Genomic DNA, 23,384 nt, shown 5'->3' with positions numbered 1-23,384 from the left:
GTTAAGATACCTGTCTCAGTGGGCTTTACTACATCCCATATTATATTTTCACAAGCAGTTTGCTTGTGGAAAAAAGAAACTCAGTAAACATGGAGAAGCTGTATTTCCTCCACCTCCCTGCTTGAAGACGTGGCTGCTGTGATGTGTGCTGGATCCAGTCAACACAGCTTAGGAAGCTCCCAAAAGGATATTTTAGGTAAGTTGTAATTGTCACATCCAGCTTTCCCAGGACAAAAACAGCTTGACTCTTGCAGCCCGTAACATCTCTGTCAGGAATGGGCAAATCAGACTGATTTTCAGCCTGGATTCACTTGCTCTCCATCTTTTCATATCACGTAGACACTTCACGTTTACCTGTGAGGCCGGAACATGGTCTAGGCTGCGGCTGGGGACTTGCAAACCCTGTGGTAGTTGTAGTATTGCTAAATTACTTTACCATGCTCCTCTTTCTCCTGCTATCAAATGGATATAGTTGTTCACCCCCAGGTTCTCTCCTAGACAGATTTTGTTGAAAGCAACTCAGCAAGTCCATGCAGAGGTGTTAACAGTTCTCAGATTTCCAACTCCTAGTTCTTGTACCTTAATGGCTAAAGAGCCCAGTGAGCACCCAAGGCAACTGCCAGATTTCAGGTCAAATTATGCTTGTAGATTTGTCTTCCTTTTATATCCTATTTTAACACCCCTCTGCTTCTGTAAATCAACAAAACTAGAGATGAAGACAGTAATTATTACCATTATGAACATATATTTTTTATTTATTTGTAATGCAGCACCAAGAGTCCTGCTGTATTGGGCACGATAGAGCAGCACAACAAATGTCAGTCCCACCCCAAACTCCCCAGAATCTGGCATTTCTTTTGTTTCAGTTTTTTTGGGGTAGGATTAAATGTTTTGTATCTTCCTGTGCCTCTGCATTACACTGTATAAAAAAGAAGGCAATAATTTTTGAGCTGCTCCTGCTGGGGAATTTTTGCCTTCTCTAAAATTGCAGGCTCAGAGGGACACAGGCATGTGGATAGTCGGTGTGACATTGACCCTGAGGTAGAAAACAGCTCTGTCTCAAATGCTGCCCTTATCTACTCTTCTGTTAGCTGGTTATCTGGAGTCTGCACCTTGCAACCTCAGGTGTATTGTCATCAATCATTTGCTATTTTCTTTTGCGTACTGGTTCCTCTCTGCCCTTCCTTTGTTAATAACCCAGTTTGCCTATATCCATAAAAATATCTGATTGTGATACCATTTATCCAAAGCGCCATACATCCATCATGTACTTATGAGCGAGATAAACAAGGTCTCCTGGGAAATATGCCACAAGAAATATATAGGATAAATAACTATATCAAACATATGTCATTGTGCAAGAGGGGAAAATCCATTCATTAAAACCAGGGTAGAACTGCAGTATTTTATTGTACCCTCCAAGCTTTTAGTTTAAGAAACGTACATTTTTTGCTGTTTATCTCATCTAGCACAACTCTCATGCTGACCACTTCAGTATGAGATATATTAGCTTCTTTGACTGGCATTGTAAATGTGTAATTGCTAATAATTTTATTTTTTTTTTTTCCCCCAGACCTTACAGGCAGCTTCTTCCTTTCTTTTGGCTTCAGCTTGGCTGCTTCCAAGTTTCAGCTGTACGGATGCCTGAGCCCCAGCTGCAGCAGAGACTGGAGCAGGAGGAGAGGGGCTGCTGCTGAGCTGCCTTTGGCATTTGAAGGAAACCCTTGGGTTTATATTTCATTGCCCGGGTTGCAAGGTGAATGATGAGCTCTGCCCCGCACATATCCTCGCTTTCATCTCTGTGCTCCAGCACCGCCATGTTCAAAGTGGAGAATGAACAACTCCAGGCAAACCCCAGATCTTTTTTTCTTATTTATGTGTGCTTCATGGTGGTACTTCACGTGTGGTTTCTTTAATTACTTGGATTTTTTTTTTTTTTTTTTTTTTTTTTTTTTTTTGTGGTTCTCCAGCCTGTGATCTATCCTCCTAGAAATGGCTCTAAAAGCTGAGGATACAGGTTGCTTTCCTGCAGGCCTCATCCCTCCTCTGCCTCCGAGGCATCAGGTCTTTCTGTTCATTAATTTCTTCCCTCTGGTCACAAAGGAAGCATACTTGGCTTTCTAAGTAAGGTGACTTTATACTCATTTACTGCTGGCATTTTCCTGAGTCCTGAGCAGTCAGTGTAGAGGTAAGAATCGCCTGTGAGCCAAACTAGGCCTTGGTGTAAGATCAGTCTCCTGTTGCTACATAACCTGCCAGCCCAACACCAAACAGAAGTGATAAAGCCATTGATGGGAAAACTTGTTTTGATCCTACATTTCACATTCCTTTGGGATGTCTAAATCATACCAATATATGGGTGCTTCATGCAGCTGCATTTTCCCACCATAGAAGACATCAGATTCAAGCCCTTGGGAGCAAATTAATCTCTGGGTGAATGTCACCTTTACCTGGAAAAGCAAAATTGGCAAAAAGGCCACAGCTTTACCTCACCTCATAAGGATTTTTTACAGAACAATTACATCTCAGTGTTTGAGATAACATGGTTTGTTGTTTTCTTACAGAAAAGCAGCCTATGGTTTCATTTTCAAGCAAAAGAGAAATGGTGAAAAAATTGTCCTTTGGCAAACATGCACACAAAAGAAAATACGGGGCCAGATCTTCAGGTAGCATAAATCAGCTGCAGCGAAGGAGCAACACTGATTTACATCAGCTAAGTGTCAGACTCTAAATCACCGCTGACATGCTGTTGAAAAACAAGCATTTCCAAGAACCAGAGCTATAGCTGAGCAATTTCTTTCACTAAACCATGATTCCTTTCTACTCTCTCTTTCCATTCAAATGTATATCGAAGTGCTCCTTTGTGCTTTGAGGTTTTGTTGCTGTTGTTGCTTTTCATAATGCCTGATTCCTTCCCAGGGCTTTTTTCCCCCTTCTTTCCTTGTAATGAAAAGCACAGTAAAATGAAGTGCCATTTGCCTTCCATCCACCCCAGGTTTTTGCAGCAGTTCATTAAGAAGAGGGAGCTGTGGGCTCTTGCCGTGGTCTCTGGATGCAGTTCAATACTGTGTGTATTCTTGTGCTGAGATTTACGTCTTACATTCAGAAAAGCTCCTTAAATCAAGCAGCCCGTTAGCATCTTCTCCGGCTCTGGGTGCCTGGGAGATAAAACGCCTGCGTGCTAATAGTCAATTCATCACTGATCTTAAAGTGGAATAGCCTTTGCTATTCTGCCAAATGGTTGTGTTTGAGCCTATTTATTTTTTTTTTTTTAATTTATTTAAGATTCTTCATCAGTTCAGGTTCACATTTTGCAATGACGCTTCAGCATCTTTAGGCTTAATCCTCCTCCCATGCAGAGCAGCATATGGCTTTGCTGCAAATGCAGCCCTGGCCAATATGCTGGACTTAAAAATCTGACAGTGCCAACTTCTAAAAGTTTTGTGGTACATATGTCAATACCAACTGCACAAAAATGCAAGGATCGTGAGCTTTTAATGTGTTCTCCAAAGGCAAATATAGAAATTTCTGTGAGTCAAGCTTACTTATGTCAACACTTTCAGTGAATTTATTTCATGACGCGTTGTAGCCCCACGGTCACCCAGCAGCAAAGCCACCCGTGTGGATTCTCCACCATGTCCTGTATTGCAGCCGTGCCGCTGTGAACTGGTGGGGGTCCCATCACATCTCATGGGGCGAGGGGGCAGCCAGGCATGCGTTCTGTCACCCGGAGCAATTGGTCTGGGCAGCCCTCAGGTTTTATACAACAAATCCAGCATGTCTCCATATGTATGGAAGCGCAATAATTCACAATTATTTCTCCCCAACATAATTCCGTTGCAGGATTATGCCCGGAGTATTTATAGCCCTGTACAGACTCCAAACCGCTCTTGACCGCATACCTGTGGGGAGCGATGCCTCGCCGTGGGCTTTCAGCAGGCTTTGCTCTGCACGTCCCTCCCCACACAGGGCTCCCCGCCACGCTCTGGGGCCGGGTGGTTGCACTGCCGGCTGCGCCGCGCCGTGCCCGACTGGCAGGGACCCCACTGTGACCAGCAGCTCCAGCGCCCATTCGTCTCACCGCCTGTAAAGGCATTAAAAAAAAAAAGAGGGGAAAAAAAAAAAAAAAAATAGTATTGGGGTCTGAAGTGCTACATCCAAGGCATACTTTGAGTGGGAGCAGGGGAGGAAGATTGAGCTGAATGCCACCAGCAGTTTGAGATATTGGCTCCAGCTGTAACTTGTGCTGCGAGTGGGACTCCCAGATCCATCCCAGCTGTGCCCAGCACACGGACAACCCTTGAGATCAAGGTGCTATGAAGCCGGGGGGAGGTGAATCAGCATCACCTTCTTCGGACGCCAATAGCTGTTTCTTTTTCTTCTCTGCTCATTGAAAGGCTGCAGCTCGGCTTTCCTTTCCCAAAGGGCAGCTGACAGCTCTCTCTGCACCAACTTTCTCATCTCTGACCACAGCAGAGGGACAAAAGTCTCCTAACATCATGGAGGTGTTTTGAAAAAATCTGCCCATCCCTTTGGAGATGGGTCATTTCAAAGCTTTTTCATTACAGTACAGACTGAGTTGTCAGGGGTGTTCGATACTATGGATTATGGCAGTGCTCCTGAATGATGGGAATGCTTGATGTCTGTCATTTACTGTCGTTTTTTATTTACTCAACTGGCCTTCATGCCTGGCTTGGGCACTTTATTAATCCAGACAGCACAAATGGATGTGTGTGCTCTTACTTAGTGCTGAGTGGAAAGCTGGGTTTCCCATCTGCTGAAACATTGCGCTTTAAAAAAACTGGGTTCGGTCTTAAATAAGTTTTGGAACTAAAAATTTGAAGCTAAAAACTGTGCGTGAGTTGGAAGCGTGTCTGTCCCCGCTGTTGCTAAAAGCAGGAGCACAGGAGCTGGACAATTCAGTGGGTGCTTTGGGGCCAGGCTCTGAGCTTTCCAAGCCCCTCATCTAAGGCAGATTCCTTGGATTTGGAGACAACTCAAAGAACCTGCAATTTTTAAAGAAACCCACTTTTCAGACACTGAAGCAATGCTCTTGAGTTCAGCTTTGTAAACCATCTACCCAGCTCTGCTCTAACTCCTTATCTCATCAAAGCTCTGATTTTCCAGTGGCGAGACCCTTATTACGAGCACATGGCTGAAGGCCTGGAGTTCTGCCTGGTGGAACTGCTCTGAAGATGGATTTTTCTGCCAGTTTCATGTGCCTAAGATTTGGATTTTTTTTGTCATCATGAATGAGGACAAAAATATTCAGAGAGAACTGTGAAATTTTTTGAAATACAAGATCATGTTCCAATGTTGGCTTTTTTTGCCACCTATTTAATATTTTATGATAGTATATAAAGTAATAAGAAAACATAAATAAAAGCCTGTCACTTTGGAAAAACACATTTTTTTCTCCCCCCAAAATAGATACTCCCCTCTAGTTAATACATTTCCCTGTGACAGGGCGGCGAGTCTGTCAATGCGGCAATTTTTTACTAAAGCAGCATTTTTGGTGGCACGTTGCTTGAGCACCACTTCCCAGTTGCTCAGCCTGACCCCTTCAGCCTCCCTTCCCTCCCTGCTTGTTGCGGTTTATGCTCTCACCCTTGTAGCAAGCATCCTGAGCGGGATGCTACAGGCACTCCGGAGAATCGCCATCCCGAGGATGTGCCATGCCAGTCAGTGGGGACCAGATGATGGTCTCATTTGCATTAATGAGCTGCATCGTTAGAGCACTGCAGGCAAGCAGAGCCCACCCCTCGGTGGATAATGCAAGCAGCTGGGCTTTGCCAGGGTGCTTCCCCCACATCCCAGCTCAGCTCTTTAAAACGTGTCAGTAAGTCTCCAGCTACTAAACACATCCTCATTCCCAGTAATTTATTTATAATAATCACCTCAGCTGCTAATTTATGTCTCTCACAGGGCTGTTTAGGATAGCGCAGCAACAAAAGCGATACAGAAGCAACGGCTTGGTTGATGCATGGGTGCAAAGAGCTGATTAACCACGTGGAGGGAAAAACTCCTGTCCCTTTGCTTCTTTTCAGCCTTCCCTGCTCCGGGTGCACTCCAGGTCTTACCTTGGCGTTGAGTCTGCTCACAGGCAGGGCCTCCATAACCTGGTCGACACTGGCAGAAACACGTGTCTCCCACCAAAATGGGTTCACCGTTGTTCTGGCACGGTCCGCAGCGGCAGGCATTGAACTCCAACAAGTAATCGTCCAAAGCCCGTTTCAGGTTTTGCCGTTTGGCTTCCATGTTGCCAAAGTTGCTTCTGCGGAGAATTTCATGGATGGGCTGCAGCTGCATAGGATGGAGATGAATAGCATGGAGACAATTTCAGCTGGGCGTGACCTGAGATGCTACCACGCTGCAGTCAGAGAGCTGTGACATTGCTGGATAAACTCAGGGCTCAGAAAAAACTCATTTGTCTTCCTCGACAGCTCCATGTGCATCATGCAAATGTGTTAGCACGACTGATGGGCCACAGTGAGAAACCACCGTTCCAAAACCTTCCTCATCTTAGAGGTTTGTGCAGGATTGGCTTTTCTGAACATGCTTTGCGGTTTCAGTCTGGATTCAAGTGATAAATTAAAACACCCCAATAAGCCCATTTTTTAATCAGTTTCTTAGTATTGTCATGATCTCAGAGATTCTTGCATGCTTTTTGCCTTTTTAAACCAAAATGTTTCAGCAAGAGCTTTGGATAGTGGGTGTCATCAAAACTTAATGCCAATTTACCACTAATGGTGACCAGATTGGGAACCATCCAGTAAATGCTGAGCATGGAGAATTTTACCTTCTTACATTTTACCCTTAGGTGCAGCAAAATAATATTGAGCCATCTACAGCTTTAAGACCATAACGTGCACATATTTCCAGTAGCAAAATCCAGTTTCTGTATAACAGCAAAAATAGTCCAGTGTGGGCAACTGTAATTATAACTTGTACAACTGAATATTAATATTCAACTGAATATTGAAGCTAAAATCTCAGGGCTGGTCTGAGGACACATATTTACATTTGTCCATCCATGTGTCTCTGTGAATGCTGCACGTCCTGGCTGGGAATCAGTGGAAACCAGTCCCAGAGAAGAACTGGGCATCGTCCCATCGCACAAGGTGCACAAGAGCGATTCATGGGAAGGATCAGCCAGATTTCGGGAAGAGCTCTTAGACAAATTTGCACAAGCCTGTTTAACAAACGAGAGGGAGCTGCAGATAAGAGCTGCTGAAGTGGACACGAGCGCTTATCGGCAGCTCTGGTTGCACAGTGACTGTTGAGTTCTGGAGCAGCCAACAGAGAGGTCAGCACATCATTTACTGGAAAATTGCAATAAATTTTGTCCAGAATTGATGGGAACTTGAGCAGAAAGGTGAATAACCTGCAGCTGGAACTGAAAGCACTTCTACGTTATTGGGGCTTTCTGCTGCCAGGGTGCTGCCCAGGAGGGTTTGCAGAGTCCCTCTTGCCCTGCTAATAACACAGATAATTCCTGAATTCATTTTCCCTTCTCCCACCCTGTCAGAGCCAGGAGGAGGTGTGCTTCAAAGGAAGATGAGAGGAATGGAAGTGGCAGCATGCCTGTGCCATGACCAAGGTCCTTCCCCCAGACGCCACAGCTGCACTCTCAGAGCAAACCAGCAATTGTAGCATCTCAGGGTAGATGTGGTGTTCCACAGCCGAGGAGTTGTGCCCAGCTCCTCACACCTCTGCGGTCTCTGGCCCTGGATTATTTGTTTGTAGGGTTACACTTCTCCCTCCCTTTCCATCCCCTTCATTTGCACCTCTCTCCTCCCCATCTCTGAAGTCTTGTAGGATGCTTCAGTTATCTTTCCATTTTATGGGGCATCCAGTAACACAAAAGGGGGTAGTAGAGTTTGGCTGATTTTTATGGCCACGAACCCTCTTTTTGGAGCATGGAGAAAGACAGGACCCGCCTGACAAAGCAGCCAGGAGTCCCCTGCTCTAAAAACCCCTGGAAGCACTCACAGCTATACCCACCATGGTCTGCAGAGGTTAGGCATAGCCAGTGAGGCTCTGAGGCAGGTGAGAATCACGGTGGGTCTACGCAGAGCCTTTGCTGGGGGTGGGGGAAAATCTCCTTCCCCAGCCCCCTGTGAGTGCCCTGCTTATACAGGAGGCCGGACAGTGTCGGGGAGAATAATAGGGATGAATGCAACTGCAGAGAGCCATTCATCGAGAAGCTGTTTGGGGACACATCAAAAATTTAAGTCAGCACTAATCCAGCATTAAGCTCCTTGTCTGTCTCCCTGCGGATGTGGTCGGTGGGAGATGTACTCCCCATTGTGAAATGAATAAGAGGTTACCAGATCAGTGGCCCATTACATTTAATCTTGTTCTGTGATAGGATCACAATAAAAATACAAAATGATCTGCTCGACTACACTTTCATTCCTTATAGCGGCAGAGTTTCTTCAACTGCAGAAAAGCCTTACCTCAAAATCAATAACAGCAGGATTATATTTTAATGATCTTCCCCAGTGACGATACATATTGCCGTCCCAACTGTTTAAGAGCCCTCCGCTGTAACTGGTATCTCCACCTCTAATCCGGGGAATAATATCTTCCACAACTGCACTGTTGCTCTCAGCATCTGAAAAGTTGAATGACACCCATATTATTTAGTTACCGTTTCCACACAAATGCTAGAAACTGCTTAATGGAGGTGAGATCAATCGTGCAAGGGGCTATCACTGATGCTGCCTCCTGAAATCAATGGGAGCTCGGCGTCCCCTGCTCACGGGCAAGCCCTGCCACGTTATCACAAGGGGGTCAGTGACAAGTTGAGCATTCCAAATGCTCTAAGTTGGTAAGACCTGAAGAGCCCGCGTGCCTCTAGCCTTGGTTTCTAGTTAGTACATGGGCAGTAGATCACACTGTCTATAGCTGTTTAAGTGATTTACAAATCTGGGGTTTCCTAGCCTCTTTGAGTACTTTCTATAGTCAGTTTTGACTTCTTAATAGTTGCTGTGTTGCCTTTGTCATCCATGCCCAGTCTGTTGTGGCTATAGGAACTACAGCTTTCCAGACAGCCCACTGCCTCTATTTACATGCATTTCTAATCCAAGTATGGCTACCTTAATTTCTGCTCTTTCAAGAGCAATCAGTAGTCCTAGAGACTGGGGATGGCACCAGATCTTCCTTCTTCATACACTTGTGTGACCCTACTTGAGCCATGCTCAGGTGACCAAAAGAAATGGCACAAGATGCTTTAACAGGTATCTGCCCTGCTAACATACCAGTTTTCAAAAATCCTTTCTTTTCACAGTCGGAGGATGTCATAGATGCTTCCAAATGCAGTTTACTCTCGCTGACTGTAAGGCCAATTGACCGGCCAATACAGGCACTTATCTCTTCAGTGCTGATGTCTGCAAAACAGAAGGGAAACCAGTAAAATCAGTGACTCGTTCTGAGTGGAAGGATGTTCATTTTCCTACTTGTTTTTTTTTTCCTATCAATTAAGAAAATATTTGCTTATTTGCATGTCTTGTTTTCCAAAGTCAAAAGCTATTCCAGGCAGAGGACAGCCTTTAGCCTTGCAGTGGAAAAGCCAGTACTTTGGGTATATTGGGTCTGTTGCATAATAGGTGACTAGAGAAATGTCCTTATGGTAAAAATTGTTTCCTTAGTACTAGAAGAAAGCAAAAATCTTAACACAAACCTTCAGGCTTATATTTCCTTGTTTGGTGTATTTGTTTATTAATACAACATTTTTTTTTTTTTTACAGACTAACTCATAACTAGTGTAAAGCTGTGAACAGCAACTGAAATCAATAGACCCTCAGTAATTTTCCTGAATTCAGGATCTGACCCATGTATTAGGGGCTTAAATAGCATCTTAAGTAACAACTTGCAAAAGGTCTGTCTGCTGAGAGCTGCTGAAGCCTTACTGCCTGCTGCTGGGCTGCTGCTGCCAGCACTGCCACATACATCATGAAAATATGTAACTGGAGACCCATGAAGCAACTGCAGAGGGGAGAAGGGAACTAATGAGGTGGTTTCACCAAGGTAAGCAATGCGCATATTTCATACAGCCTAGTTTTATGTACACACTTCAGTGTACTGCAAATATAAGTCTGTCTTCTTTAATAGTTAAAAAAATCCATTGATTTCAATAAATACGGGTATTGTAAGTAATAGGTAACTTTTATATTGTTCTTTTTGTCAGAAGACCTTAAAGTGTTTTACAAAGCAGCTTGGCGATCAATACCATGGTATTGAAAGGGAGGCAACAGAGGTCAGCAGGATTTGTGCATCATGGCTTAATGGTTTAAAGACTGAACCTCCGGCCAAGCATTGTCTGCTGAATTGCCTCACCCCAGCACGGGGGAGCAGTGTCTTGTCTTGCTTGTGTTTAAAATACTGGTGAAACATCCATAGCCAGAGGGTTTTGCTCCCTTCTGCACACCCTGGAGGAGAGGCTCGCTGGAGCCGCGCGGGGCATGGATCTGCTCGTTGGCTTGGTGGGTCCCAAGCGGCGGAGATGCTCAGCATCCTGAGAAAGGGACTACAAGTCCTGGATTCAAACTGGTGAGAGCTGAAGCATGCTCAAGACTTCAGGGGGAATTACATCCCATTGCAAAACTGGGCCCTTGAGAAAGATGAAATGTGTAGCACTCAATTACTTGTACTAAACTCTTCAACAGTTGTAAACACAGTGGGTAAAGTTCATTCACCCAAAGCAACATGAGAGATTGCTTATCTTGGTGTTGGAGTACCATAAAATTAAAGTTGAGGAACACCCTGATTAATTGATTAGCCATGGTTCCCGTTAGGTAATTATGTTTAGCGAGGGTCTGTCAATACAATTCGCTGTTGGTTGCAGCAAGATTGGGTCTTGATAAATGAAAAGTGGTTATCATCGCAAAAGGGTGGTTATAGAAAATATTGGCACTTGAGGGGGGGAGCCCTGATAGTTTTTTTATATGATGTAATTTGTGATAGTTACATGTGCTCGAGTGATAAGATTTACTGCTGCGTTTTGAATTAATCAGAATATATGAAGACTCTTTCTAATTTACTCTGCATAATGTTTCTCCCATAAATGTTCTTGTAATGTGTGAACACATTATACTGTTTTCTGCTAAATAATAGAACCATAACAATCTATTTAAAAAACAAGTAATGAAAAATATTGATGGCAGAGCAACAAGGGACCTCGTTCTGACATATGTATTTATTTCAGTCATAACCACATCCATACAAGCCCTTGCAGACTGTAAGCTAGAAATGGGTCTAGCAGCAAAACTGCAGTCCTAAGCACTGCGCTGGTGGCTTGTGGTCTATTCTTGGGTATCTAAACCCAGAAGGTGACTTCATTTCAAAATTCAGGTTTCCTAAATGCTTGAAGTCCAGGTCGTGCCTATACCTTTGCCTAACTAGATGCTCAGTGACCACTCAAGCTGTCTCTCATTTAGGGAGGATTCAGCCTAGGAATATTTTTCCTGGGCATCTGCTTTAGTCACTGGACTATAAAAAAAGAGTGTTTTCCAGAGCATTTAACACGTAGCCTCACAGGCTAGGTGGGCTCTCAGGATGCAGTGGTTAATCTAAAGCAGGTGCCATGCTGCTCAGCCCTGGGGGTACTCAGCAGTACATCTCCAGGCATCTGCAAAGCTTCAAACTCATCTTATGAAGCTCTAATTTTAAGACTTGAGTGCTTATATCCTGATCCTGACCATTCCTCAGGGAAGGCAGATAATCCTCTTGCAAACACAGCCTTCGAGCATGGCTGTGATCGCCATTAGAAAAATAATTTCTTTTACTAAATGCTTCTAGACAGTGGCATATCAGCCACTGCAGGTGGGTCCTTCTGGGTCTATGTTGTGTGACGTAGAGCACTGCTGACTTGGTATATGTGGACTTTCTAGCAGAGTCTGGGCTAGATGAGAATTACATTAGAATGAAAATTACCTCTCCACAGGGGCACATTTTTGTCTTTTGCTGAACTTCAACATCCTTCTTTCCTAAGATAAGGCATCTTGTAGCAGTAAATCTCCTCCTTCTATATACAGCAAGCACAAGATACAGCAAAATAATAGCCTCCCTCCAAATGCTCTTGATTCATTCTTCCTCTGAAATTGTCAGTCTGCTTCCTGAAGACTTGCTTGCCAAGATCTTGTTAACTTCTATATCTCTCACTCTTCAAAGTGAATAAATGATTTGAAGAGGCATCATGTTTCCAAACATTAGTAGTTCGGGAACTTGATGCAAATTCTCTCAACTGGTAATTTCTTGTGGAAAAATTGGCATTGTTAGCACTCAGTATGGAGTGCATAGTTTTCCTAGTGCTGATGGTACAAAATTATTTCAGAAACGGAGGCAGAATGTGGGGCAGAGCCATGGAAATTAATGGAATGAGTGGAATTGCAGCAATTTGCACCTGTTGTCCAGGATCACAATTTCCTTTTGAATGTATGTCCAGCCTGGAGTTACCAAGGCAGCCTTACCCTCAGCAAAGCGGGGTGATGGCCCTTAGGGGAAGTGAGGTCTATTGCACTGTCGACACCTTTGCAAAAGTTGACTAGTTAGTGTACTAAAGCACCATATTATTGTTCTGCATCTTATGTTTTTGATTAGGAAAAATGTTATGCTTTGGCTCGCCAATAATGGCTGTTCTTGCTCTCTAGACATCTGCAGTGGTTATTTTATGTAACTGAGATTTAGAGGTATGGTTCTCCAGCCTCATACGCTCTAATTTGTTGAGAACTGGAGCTAACAGAGGTCTGTTAGTCTTCAAATATGACACTAACCAGAGTAAAGTGGCAGAGGTATTGCCAAGTGCAATGTGTTAATTCCATTTACAGAAAATTGAGACCCTCACTATTAGGAGACTAAAACAGGAGTGGGCTATCTTTCTTTACTCTGGATGCGTGTGCAGTCCTTGAGCATTCATGAGAATGGGCAGAACAAAGACTGTAAGTAATAGGGGAAATTTAGAGAAGTCTAGCAAGTGACGCTGAAAGAGAGGGAGAAAAAGATGCTCAGGTTCCTTCCTAAACTCCCCAAATCTCACCCAGATCCTTCTGAAATTAGATCCGGAAGCACATTTTGTGACACTGAAGCTTCTCCCTGCTATGTGTCCAGTGGTGCATCCATCTTGTGAACAGTATGCAGATACCCCTGCCTCACCCCCACTATACATTTTTGGGCTTGTGACAAGTATGCGTTTATCTTGTGATGGGACATACCAGCCGATGAGCACCCACCCTCCCAGGGCCTGGGGAGATGATGGCTGTGGGGGGCAGCCAGACCCAGATGTATTACTCTGGTGGACTGGACCCACCCCATGGTGACCAGGTTGGAAATACCTGGTTTAGAGCAGAAATTTGTGAACAGACAATATTTTGTCATTTTCTAACCTTTTCTTCTCATTTCCTCCTTGTTAATAACAACGATGTATTCAAAGACGCCTCCCATAGTGCCAGATGTCATGAAATGGGTACCGTAGTCGTTGATGAATTTGGCATACATGCCATAGTTGTAAGTGTCTGGAAGCTCCTGCAGGGAGAGCAGCACATCTTCATCCAAAACAATGTTGTCCCTTCTCATCTTGAAACGGGCTGTCTGCACCTTTGTCACACCTCTAATGAATCCAACATCCTGCAGGTAAAGACAAGAGGAGCTGCCACTCAACATGAATTAAAAAAAAAAAAAAAAAAAAAAAAAATCTAGTCTTTAGGTTTGAAGAGGAAAGCCTGAATCTCTGACTGTCAGTGTATACTGAAGGCATGAAAACAAGCCCAGGTTTAAATGAAATTGGTGGTAATTCTTTTTCAGTGTCTCTTTCTTGTGTACTGGATGAGGTGGAAGGCAAAGCTATGGGTTTGGATGCTATGTGGTCTTTTTATTGATGTGCAAATATGATCAGAATCAGGCTCCACCTGATTCCCCTCTATCCTCCATTTCTGCTATTTCTTTTTTCTGGTTTCCTTTCCATACTGTTTATTTCTTTTTGCCTTTTTTCTCAGGCTTGACCAGTGATGCAGGACGAGGACTCAAGGCAAGCTGAGCCCAGCCCATCAATGGGGAGATACCCCAGCCAGGAAGGTACTGACGGGGGGAGGATTTCCTGGATATGCAACCAGATCCACGTCTCCTCTTCTAGATTAGTCACTGCCTCGGACAAGGCTCCAGTGCAACCAGAACAGCCTTTTAAATGATTCCTCCAATAATTGATCATCATTTAGCTGCAAACATCATGTGAGTCTAGACAAGGGCACAGTAAATATTATAATGGTGCCCATTTCAAACAGCTTTTTAGGGCATTTTAACTCAGAAAACCATCAAAGTAATTCTTCTTTATTGTTTTCTGTCAGCAGCCATGAGAAAACAGGAGATGGGGCACAGTAAATGTGGGAAATACCAGCACTCGTGTTATTAGATTGGAAAGAGGTCGTCACAGCTAGTCTATGATGTAAAACCACTGTGAGAAATATACCCTGTTACTGGGTACTCCTTTTTTAGTGCGGTATTTTAACCTCCCATAAATAGTAGTGTATTTCCCCATCATAAGGCAGCTTGTATTAATTTGAGTGAGATATATTTGCTACTAAAGATCATTCCCTGAGGACAACTGTTTTGATCAACATCTTGGTATTTCCTCCTCCCTCATCATCACTTTAAGCATTTTTTTATTTATGTGCTTAATGTAGCCATGAAACAGGATGGGGTGAGATGACATGTGTTGTGGTACTTCGTAATTCAATTTTATTCCCTCTCCCTGTTTGCTAAAACGTAATAAGAACAACAAACAGGATTACTAATGATCATATATTTGCAATTACATGAACAAATTAAGGTACAATTACTATGTGTTAAAAAAATGCAATTGAGAGAATAAACTGACATAAGTTACAGCCAGACCATGCGATGCACAGATGACATGATTGGAGTATATGCATTGCTGATTTTTTTTTTTTTTTTTTTTACCTTTGCAGTGTATTGCGTGAAATTCTTCAGGGATCCCTTGCCACCTGATAAAGTGAAGCCCAGTTCTAACTGGAAGGGTGATTCTTGAGTCCCAATTCCAATGGTAAAGCCTTTTGTTCTGGATTTATCTCTTTTAAGGGCATCAAACAGATCCTTTGAATCTTCATAAAACTCAAAAGTGAATCCAGAATCAGCATGAGCCTAAAGTGAAAGGAGCAGACATTAATTTTTCAGGTACATACCTTCCTTTTTAATATCTGTTTCTTTAAGGAGCTGATGGTGCCTCAGTTGAGGCCTGTGATACAACTGACAGCACCAACATTGACTTCATTGAATGTGGGATAAAGAATTAAATCATGTGTCATATAATTTGAAAATATGTGATAGATGTAGCTAAACCCATGTATTTTGCTTTATGCATTCTCCAGGCAGGGGAAAGGTTTGTGTTTAGCCACTCAAAGCAGTAATTACAGCCAGAGCTGGTAATGGTACCTATTAAACTGGCTTGACAATTCCTGTTATGAAACTCTCCTTCTAGTTCTTTACAGCTCTGCCAAATCATCGTGATTTGGACTGAATTTTTTCTCTTCAGCCTGCTTCTGGATAAATCTGTCTGAGTTCAAACTGGGGACTAAGGGTCATGGGGGACACTGTCTGCTGTGAGGGCATGAAAGCTGCTTGCATTGAGACTGTGGCTGTACCATTCCCCTGGAATAATGTGTTTTCATTCATTCATGTCAAAAAGCATGATAAATGTTTAACAGTGGGGACAAGACACCCACTTATGACATGGGAGACCCAGGTTGAATCCTTACTCTACTCAGTACAGTCTCCAACATTAGATGTGAACCCACTGAGTAGAGGCATTGTGATACATGGTGGTGGCTTTCAGGATCTCTGTCTCACTCAGACTTTGGATTTATGTCCTTTGTAGCCATGCCACAGACTTACAATGCTTTCAAAGATTGAACCAGCATCATTATTCCTGTTTTACACATGGCCAACTTCATCCCTAGAGAGACAAGTGGCTTGTGCAAGCTCTATAGCTCATTAGTAGCAGAATTTAGAGAAAACCCATTTCCCTTGGCTCTGACTAGGACAGAGTAAGAAGTGGTGATGCCTGGGTGATAAAGCACGTTAGTTCCTTGATGTGCCACAAACCAGCATTTATATCATCGATCGCCTGTTGTCTTGGGGACAGCTGGAGAAAAGTACCTCGAAAGGCAACCTATAGTGAATAATAAAATGTACCAAATATCTCTGTAGGAAGTTTAGCTTTTAGCTGGGAAAACATCGTTATACTTGACCACTCAAAGTACTTACTAGGAATTGGTATATGTGAAAGTTGTAAGGTTTGCGGAAATACTTTTCATCATCTCCATAGTACAGATGTTCACATGCAGCATCATACTTCAGCTCCCGCCACTCTCCGTTGTAGACATACTCACAGTGGCCTCCAAAAAAATTAGGATCATATACGTACTGGCTCGCTTCCTGTGTTAGGATATTGAATCTTGGAAAGAAGCAGCATTCAGAAAGTTATCCCTAGCTCCCGTTTTATTTCCCCAACAGTCTGTCATTGTTTCTGTTCTCTCGTCACTACAAGTTACTTCTCCTCAGCTCTCTGACTCTGAATGTGGGTAGCACCTAAAATCTAAGGGTTGAGTTTGTTATGTCCTTGCTATCTCCTTCCCAAAGCTAACAGGAGACAAACAGCTATTTTATCTCCAAGACATTGGTTTGGACGCATATGCTAGAAATGGAAGAAATCGGTTAAGTTTTCCAGTCCATCCCAGCAAGTACAGTTATGAAAGTCCCAAAGTCCTGGAATTCCTCCAGGTGCCCCGTGAGCCTAATGCTCGCAAAGTGTTTATTTAATCTCCTTCCTTTTAATAATGGTCCCATTTCTCAGGGGAGTTAGCACCCTCTCTAGGCTTGCAGTCTGCTTGTGATTTGCCAAGTCTCTCACTTATTATTTTCTTATGCCTCTTTCTTCCTGCTCTCCAAGCACCACAGCTGCTGCCCTCTGAAATCCCACCTATTACTTAATGTTCCCTGTAATTCCGTGGCCCAAAGTGAAAGCATTATTCAACCTAGACAGCAGCATTGCTCCTCACAACAGGGAATCATCTTTAATACTTAGATGGTAAACACTATCACTTTTGTGTGTTATGCGGGAGAAACACATCAAAGAGCAGTATTAAATGGAGTGCTCAGTGAAAATTAGTATGTGTCTTGAAAAACTTTTGATGGACTCTTCCAGGCCCTAAGCAGTACTTAATTAAAACACAAGATTTAAAAGAAGAATGTTGCAACAGACAATTTGCCCTTAAACTCATTCCGGATTCCCCCTTTTCCACGTATTACCTAACCAAAATTTGAAACTGAATACAGTAAAACTTTTTCATGGATAGGTGTATTTACTGTACGTATATTCATGTGGAGCTCAGGCACTCTGCATTGAATATGTGCTCTGAAGTCCTAAATCCTGGAGTTAAATCTTCTTCTTAAGGATGAATGCTACCAGGATGCTGTATCTCCAAAGTCTACTTTAATATATTGCTTTAATCAACTGGAGAAAGTTGTAAGATAGCTGGACTCAGAGAGCTGGGATATATTTTTACATGAATATAAAAAAGACACTCGAAAGTGTCTCTGTGCTAAAGTACTGAGTGGCTGAGAGAGACCAAGGTCAGATAGTAAATTTGAAACATAATTTTAAATAAAAGCTGGGATGAACCCTCCTGTCTCCCTCATTGCTACCCATGATTGGGTGGGACAGTAGCTCTCTTTTGGGGTTTGTACAGCACCCTATCAATTCACGGAGCACTGCTTTTACTAAGGAGGAGCAATATGAAAACCTGAATCCAGTTTTGATTGTGAGAGTAGCAGCTATTGATTAATTACTCACCCTTGGGCTGCTTTTTCAGACCCTGGGATTGGGAACAGTTGTTTACAAGGGCTTTCAATATCTTCATCCTCACAGTTAGCCTCATCAGACCCATCTCTGCAGTCCGGCTCTCCGTTGCACACAAGATGCCGTTTAATACAGCGACCTAAAATGCACAGGTACAGGCAACTGCTTACCCACCCTTCAGAAAACCTTTCAGTCAGCCTGCCCTGATTGTGCTGTTTTCCACTCATATCTCAGGGCCACGGGAAGTCACGGTGGGTGTTAACCACAGTCCTTTTCCATCGGGAACCTGCTTTTCCCTGCATCTTGTGGGGAGAGGTTTTCCTTTGCAACCTGGAATGAGCACAACTAGGAGTCCAAACTGACCACTCCTTTGGGCTCCCATGGGATGGGTGTCAAGTAGAGGTCACCTCACTGGCCTGATTTTATTATCTACAATCATGCTTTTGCAAGGGAGCCACAGGAAGCAATAGCTTCTCCACTTGGCTTAGGGAAGTCAGCTCTGTCTGGTTAGAATGCAATTTTGCCTCTTCCCATTACAGGAGGTATTTGGGGAGTTTATTGCAATACTTATAGCTCAAGAATGGATGTTTGCAGGAAAGGCAACGTGAAAGTGCTTTTGCTTCTGAGAGTGAGGAGAAAGGCTTGACATGACATTCATGGCAGGGGGGAACTGGTACTGCTGTGCTTGCCTCAACAGAGCGCTGATGACCTGCTCCAGCTGATGAACTGGTCACGGAGCTGGTGCACATTTCTAAATTTCAATGGGATTTTCATTAAATGCTCAAGATGGGAGTTTGAGCCATTTGTGTAAAAACAAAAATCTGTCAAGGCTAGTCAAACTTTCAGAGAACAGCCGTATTATATCCCAGTCATCAGAGCTGGGGACGGCTAAAAATAAATAAATCACCCCAACAGATTGCTAGTTGGATTCATGATTGAACTGTGTCTTTTTCAGTGGGAGAAAGTGGTGTGTTGTGGGAGCAGTGGTGCCCATGGAGGGGAGCATGAGCGTGTAGCACAGCATTTGGAGCTGAATATTTCTGCTGTCTTTGTTCCACTGAAAAATTAACCTTTTCCATGTCACACAGCCTTCTTTTCTATCCAAATCTAAGTGTAACATGGATTGCTGTAAAAGTGTGGGAAAAAAAAAAAAAGACGGGGCAATTTCCTGCTTTTTCTTGCACTGGTTCACCATCCCGGTGGCTGGCTGGCAAAGCTCTGCCCATGGCAGGGGACTGCTATCACCCCATGTCTGTCCACCCAGGCCCAAAACTGCTTTGGTAGGAGCTTGTGCCTGGTTCACTCACCTGTCTCTTCGCACCGAAAGTCCTTCCCGCAGCCGGGGGGTCCAGCACACGGCGTCTCAGCACGGCAAGCTTGCTCGCCCCAGAGGTGCCCGGTGCACGGCCGCCCCGCAAACCCCGCCGGCTGCACCAGCCTCCGGTACCGGTGCTGAACCACACGAGAAAAAAAAACACCAACACCACCTCACCTGTGTCCCCCAAAGACACCACCTCCACAGGCTACAAAGCAATTAAAACTATTGCTTTTATCTACAGTGTTGTTTTATTTCTATGGCCCGAAGACTTTGTACATGATAAATGGAGAAGGAGAGTCAGCAGAGAGGTGGGAGCTCAGGAGATTTGTCTGAAGTTCATACAAGTGAATTTAGGGGGAGCTGGAATGACTGCTTTAAAAAATCTCTTCCCTATTTTATACCTTGGAAATAATATGGAATTCTTCCAGTTACACATGCTTTGTCCTGGAATGTAACAGGCTCAGACGGACACAGACACTAATTACAATACTGATCCTGCAACATTTCTGATGGATTATTAATGAGAAGTGTTGCGTTTTAAACAAGGAGTGAAAAAAAAAAAAAGGGAAAGAGAGAAGAGCCAAATCATTTAGTGATTATAAGCACAGGAACAAAAAAATGCAGGGATATAAACTCAGTAGAAAGCAAAATTATGTCAGGTATTTGAAAATAAATTCTTGAATTATGAAGACACATATGAGATGATATAAAAATTTGAGAACAGGAGCTGATGAATGAAGGCTGCTTCTAATGTCTTTTCCTTGGAATATTTGCATTAAGAATCAGGGGATACTTAATTAAATCTGAAATAGAAAAAGAAGAAAGTCTTGAGCAAATATTCTGGCCTGATTCTTCCACCGTTTCCCTTGATTTTGCATTTTGCTGTTCTGCAGCCTTAAACAAATTTATTCCTCAGTTTACACCAGGGTAAGAGCCTCTCTAGTAGAAGAGCAGCTCCATCATATTTGGATGAGTTTACTAGATGCTTCAGAATGATGAATATGTATAATATATATAATTAATGTGTGTACATCCTCATCACAGACACATCTGAAGATAAATGATTACATTACAGTGGAGTCTTACTTTTTTCTCTTGGCAAGGAAAGCAATCAGTCCACTCTGACCACTGGCTCATCTGACAGTCAACAGGAGCTGGAGAATTAACACCTCTGCTGCTTCTTCTAAGGAGGAGGAGAGAGAGCGGTCTAAGGCCTTTGAAGTTGTGTAAAGGAGGCTAGCAGGGAGAAAATGGTCTCTGTGTGTGTTTTTCCACCAGAAACATATTTTGTAGGAAACGGGAACCATCCCTCAGCAGGAGTGGCTGTACCACCCGAGATGCCCCGTCCAAGTATTTCACCATCAGAACCGGTCGGGGGCAGCAGGTACAGGACTTGAGGATTTTATCTGGGGTTTGCTGCTCTCCCAGGAGACCCTAGCCCTTTCCAATAAGTGGATTGCAATAAAATATATGTACGTTGTATATATATAAGACCAAACATACTGAGTAAGCAGAAGGAATGTCAACAAGATACAAGTTTTAATGAAAGGCTTCCTTTTTGGCTTTCTTCTCAGGAGCACATCACAAACTCCAGTAGTGATGTTTATGACCTTGTGCTTGTTCTGAAATCTATTCTTTCCATTTCTTTCATACTGCTGTGAACTCATGGTCAGTATTTTTCCAGACAAGTATGAAATCAAGGTCTGATTCCCATGGCCTTTGTGGAGTAGTGGGAGTGGCTGCACCAACAGTGCTGAGAAGGCAAGGTACAAAGCCATGTTGACTATGGGAATTTGTTGGTTGACTGTTTCTAAAAGGAAATACATAAACTCTGAGAAGATGAAAATAAGAAAGAGTATAAGAGCACAAAATGGCAAGAGTACTATATCGCAGTGGCCCTTGGATCAGACTCTGCACATACACTGAATATCCCTATACAACAGCAAGAAAATTCTCTTGTCTCCCAATCCAGTTGTTCCGATCTCTATTTCTGTCTCCACTCCTCCAATCTTTATTTGTATAATGTGTTTCTTTGTCTTGAGGAGCAATCTGTGGCATGTCAGTACAACTCTGTGTTTGCCACAGCCTTCAAAGCATTTTGAGGGGTTATTGTGAGCCAAAACATTGTTATTATTTTGGTGATTAACTAATGAGCAGTCTGTTTTACTTATGAGACTGCAGTCCAAAGAGAAATATTGATAATTAGCAGAGGTACGGAGCACATTGGGGATTCATCAGAGGCTGTAGAAGAGAGACTTACTAAATGAAAGCCACAACAGCTCAGCGAGGGAGCCTGTGGATGCAGATCAGTGTGCAAGATATAACCCACTGTGTCTCCACAAAAACAATAGGAGCCTGAAGACAGACATGGAGCTGGAGGACACGCATGTATTGACGCCTTTTTTCTCTGACAGGAGGATTTGTGGGCTGTATCCTTCAGCACTTCACAAAGTACTTAATTGGCTCACCTTCGATTGGATTTTACATTTACCTCTTCATTATTCTGCCTTGTTTGATAAGTTCATCAAACATCAAAAATCTCGTCTTTGTTCATTTTCAAAAGGGATTATCTGAATAAGCCTTCATAATTAAGTGTATCACTACCACATTTTTTTTCCTTTCTGCCTTCTTGTCTCCATGTTCCAATTATCACTGATACCTTTTTTTGATCCTTCTAAATCATATTTTCCTTTAGTACATGCCTGAAATTAATAGCTGTAGAAAAAATAATCCAACCATATTTCTATCATGACACTATAGCTTTAGAAAAAAAAGTAACTTGTTTATTCCCTTCCTTCAAAGCCTAAGTGACACTTGTATAGGTTAATAATATTGTTCAGGGAAAAAAAATAAGGTATGAAGATCTGGCTTGGATTGAAAATTGGGTTATTCACATGCACTTGTTAACTTTACATTGTCAAATGCAAAATAATTATAATGTAAAAGAATATGAAAAATATTCACTCTTAAATCATACTGTATAGGGAATTCATTTCAAGTGTCCAAACCCAGTATGGCAATTTTGTTAAGGAAGTTTAAGAAGGCTTAACAGTCATCTGTAAAAGAAAAACCATTGTGCAAACAGTTCATATAAGAAGGAGTTATGATGCCTAGCTTGGGCTTTGGATAACTGCCAATATTTTTTTTTCCTGTTAGCTGTTTACAGAGAGCACAGTGTGCACATGCCTCAGGTCAGGACAAAACTGATGGAATAACTGACTTGCCTGTAATTTCTATATGTAAATCTGACGGGGAGGGGACGGACACACAGAGACTTACCTCTGGGGAGGCAATGCCTTGAGCTCCCTGTGTGCTGTAGTTGTGGCCTGATGTGCCATTAAAGCCAGCGAGCATATAAACAGAATCAAAGGAGGAAGCTGACACAGGCTCCACCACATTGTTTTTCCATACGTAAATGTTTGATATAGATTAGCTGCAAATAAAAGCTTTAGGTTTCAGGATGCTGTGGGGCAAGCGCTGCTAGAAGCAGCACAGTGGCCACCAGACTCCAAAATGCTGTGGTAAATCATTGACAACAGCACAGGTCAAATCACAAAGAATCAGGACACATCCCAGAGGCCTTTGCCCTTTTGGAAACAAATTCCCAGTTTTCTGACAAGGGAATATATTAAACTGTGCAATTGTTTCCACATTAAAGTCAATCAAGTCCTGTTGCAGCAGTGTGTTTCTTCTCCAGCCTGTGCCCTTCTTTAATTTGAAGGAGGAGGAAACTCATTTTATTTCCAACAGTGACTTAACTGTAATTTCGATATGTCTGCTTGCTGACCAGGGAAAAATTTTCCAGTACAAGAAATTGAAGATTATAATGAAATTGTGTTATGAGGAACACGTACCTTCCAGATACATCAAGGAAATACCAATTCAGCTTCTTCCCATTGCCATCCCCGTAAGACAGTGTCCCATCTCCAAAGCTGATGTGAGTTATCTCGTGGCTTTTGGATGGCCCTACACAGTCACTGCAACACAACGATATAAATCTTTGTTTTCTAAAGTGATTAGAGGTGAGGAAGATGCCCCCTGAATCTGAAATTATGTCTTACCCATATGCTGTGCAAACCCATCTGTTAGTGGTGGCTCTAATGCTTACAGCTGGTTGGGATCTTAACACAGAAGTATAAGAAAGTGATACCACAGAAAGCAAGAACATAATGGGTTATTCAGATAATAGTCACA

The 23,384-nt window shown here is 42.9% G+C and overlaps 1 protein-coding gene across 2 annotated transcripts; it reads right to left on the bottom strand.

Moving 5' to 3' along the window:
- Positions 1–3,932: 3,932 nt before the first annotated feature.
- C8A (complement C8 alpha chain) lies at positions 3,933–22,588 on the bottom strand. 2 transcript variants are annotated; one of them, XM_033008851.2, is made up of 11 exons: positions 22,470–22,588; positions 20,277–20,373; positions 19,180–19,324; positions 17,867–18,011; positions 16,279–16,468; positions 14,956–15,156; positions 13,386–13,626; positions 9,264–9,392; positions 8,460–8,629; positions 6,081–6,303; positions 3,933–4,084 (listed from the first exon to the last, which is right to left on the bottom strand). In XM_033008851.2, exons 1-11 carry the CDS (start codon positions 22,586–22,588, stop codon positions 3,933–3,935), a joined length of 1,812 nt encoding a protein of 603 aa, XP_032864742.2. The 2 variants fall into 2 exon arrangements, with proteins under 2 accessions (XP_032864742.2, XP_009972611.3); XM_009974309.3 differs by having other exon boundaries at positions 8,460–8,617.
- Between the last annotated feature and the right edge of the window lie 796 nt (positions 22,589–23,384).

Source organism: Tyto alba, unplaced genomic scaffold (genome assembly GCF_018691265.1).
Source record: "Tyto alba isolate M040663 unplaced genomic scaffold, T.alba_DEE_v4.0 Super-Scaffold_1000006, whole genome shotgun sequence".
Taxonomy (NCBI): Eukaryota; Metazoa; Chordata; class Aves; order Strigiformes; family Tytonidae; genus Tyto; species Tyto alba.
Note: the sequence above shows the minus strand (reverse complement) of the source record. Positions and strands in the feature narration are given on the sequence as shown.

What these genes read in the sequence shown, in the direction of transcription:
- C8A (XM_033008851.2), bottom strand. Translation starts at nt 22,588, where the DNA reads ATGTGGTGGAGCCTGTGTCAGCTTCCTCCTTTGATTCTGTTTATATGC. An exon ending in TTCCTTGCCAAGAGAAAAAA is followed by an intron (nt 19,325 to 20,276) that starts GTAAGACTCCAC and finishes CGTGTGGTTCAG; the next exon opens with CACCGGTACCGGAGGCTGGT. An exon ending in CTTTCGGTGCGAAGAGACAG is followed by an intron (nt 18,012 to 19,179) that starts GTGAGTGAACCA and finishes TGTGCATTTTAG; the next exon opens with GTCGCTGTATTAAACGGCAT.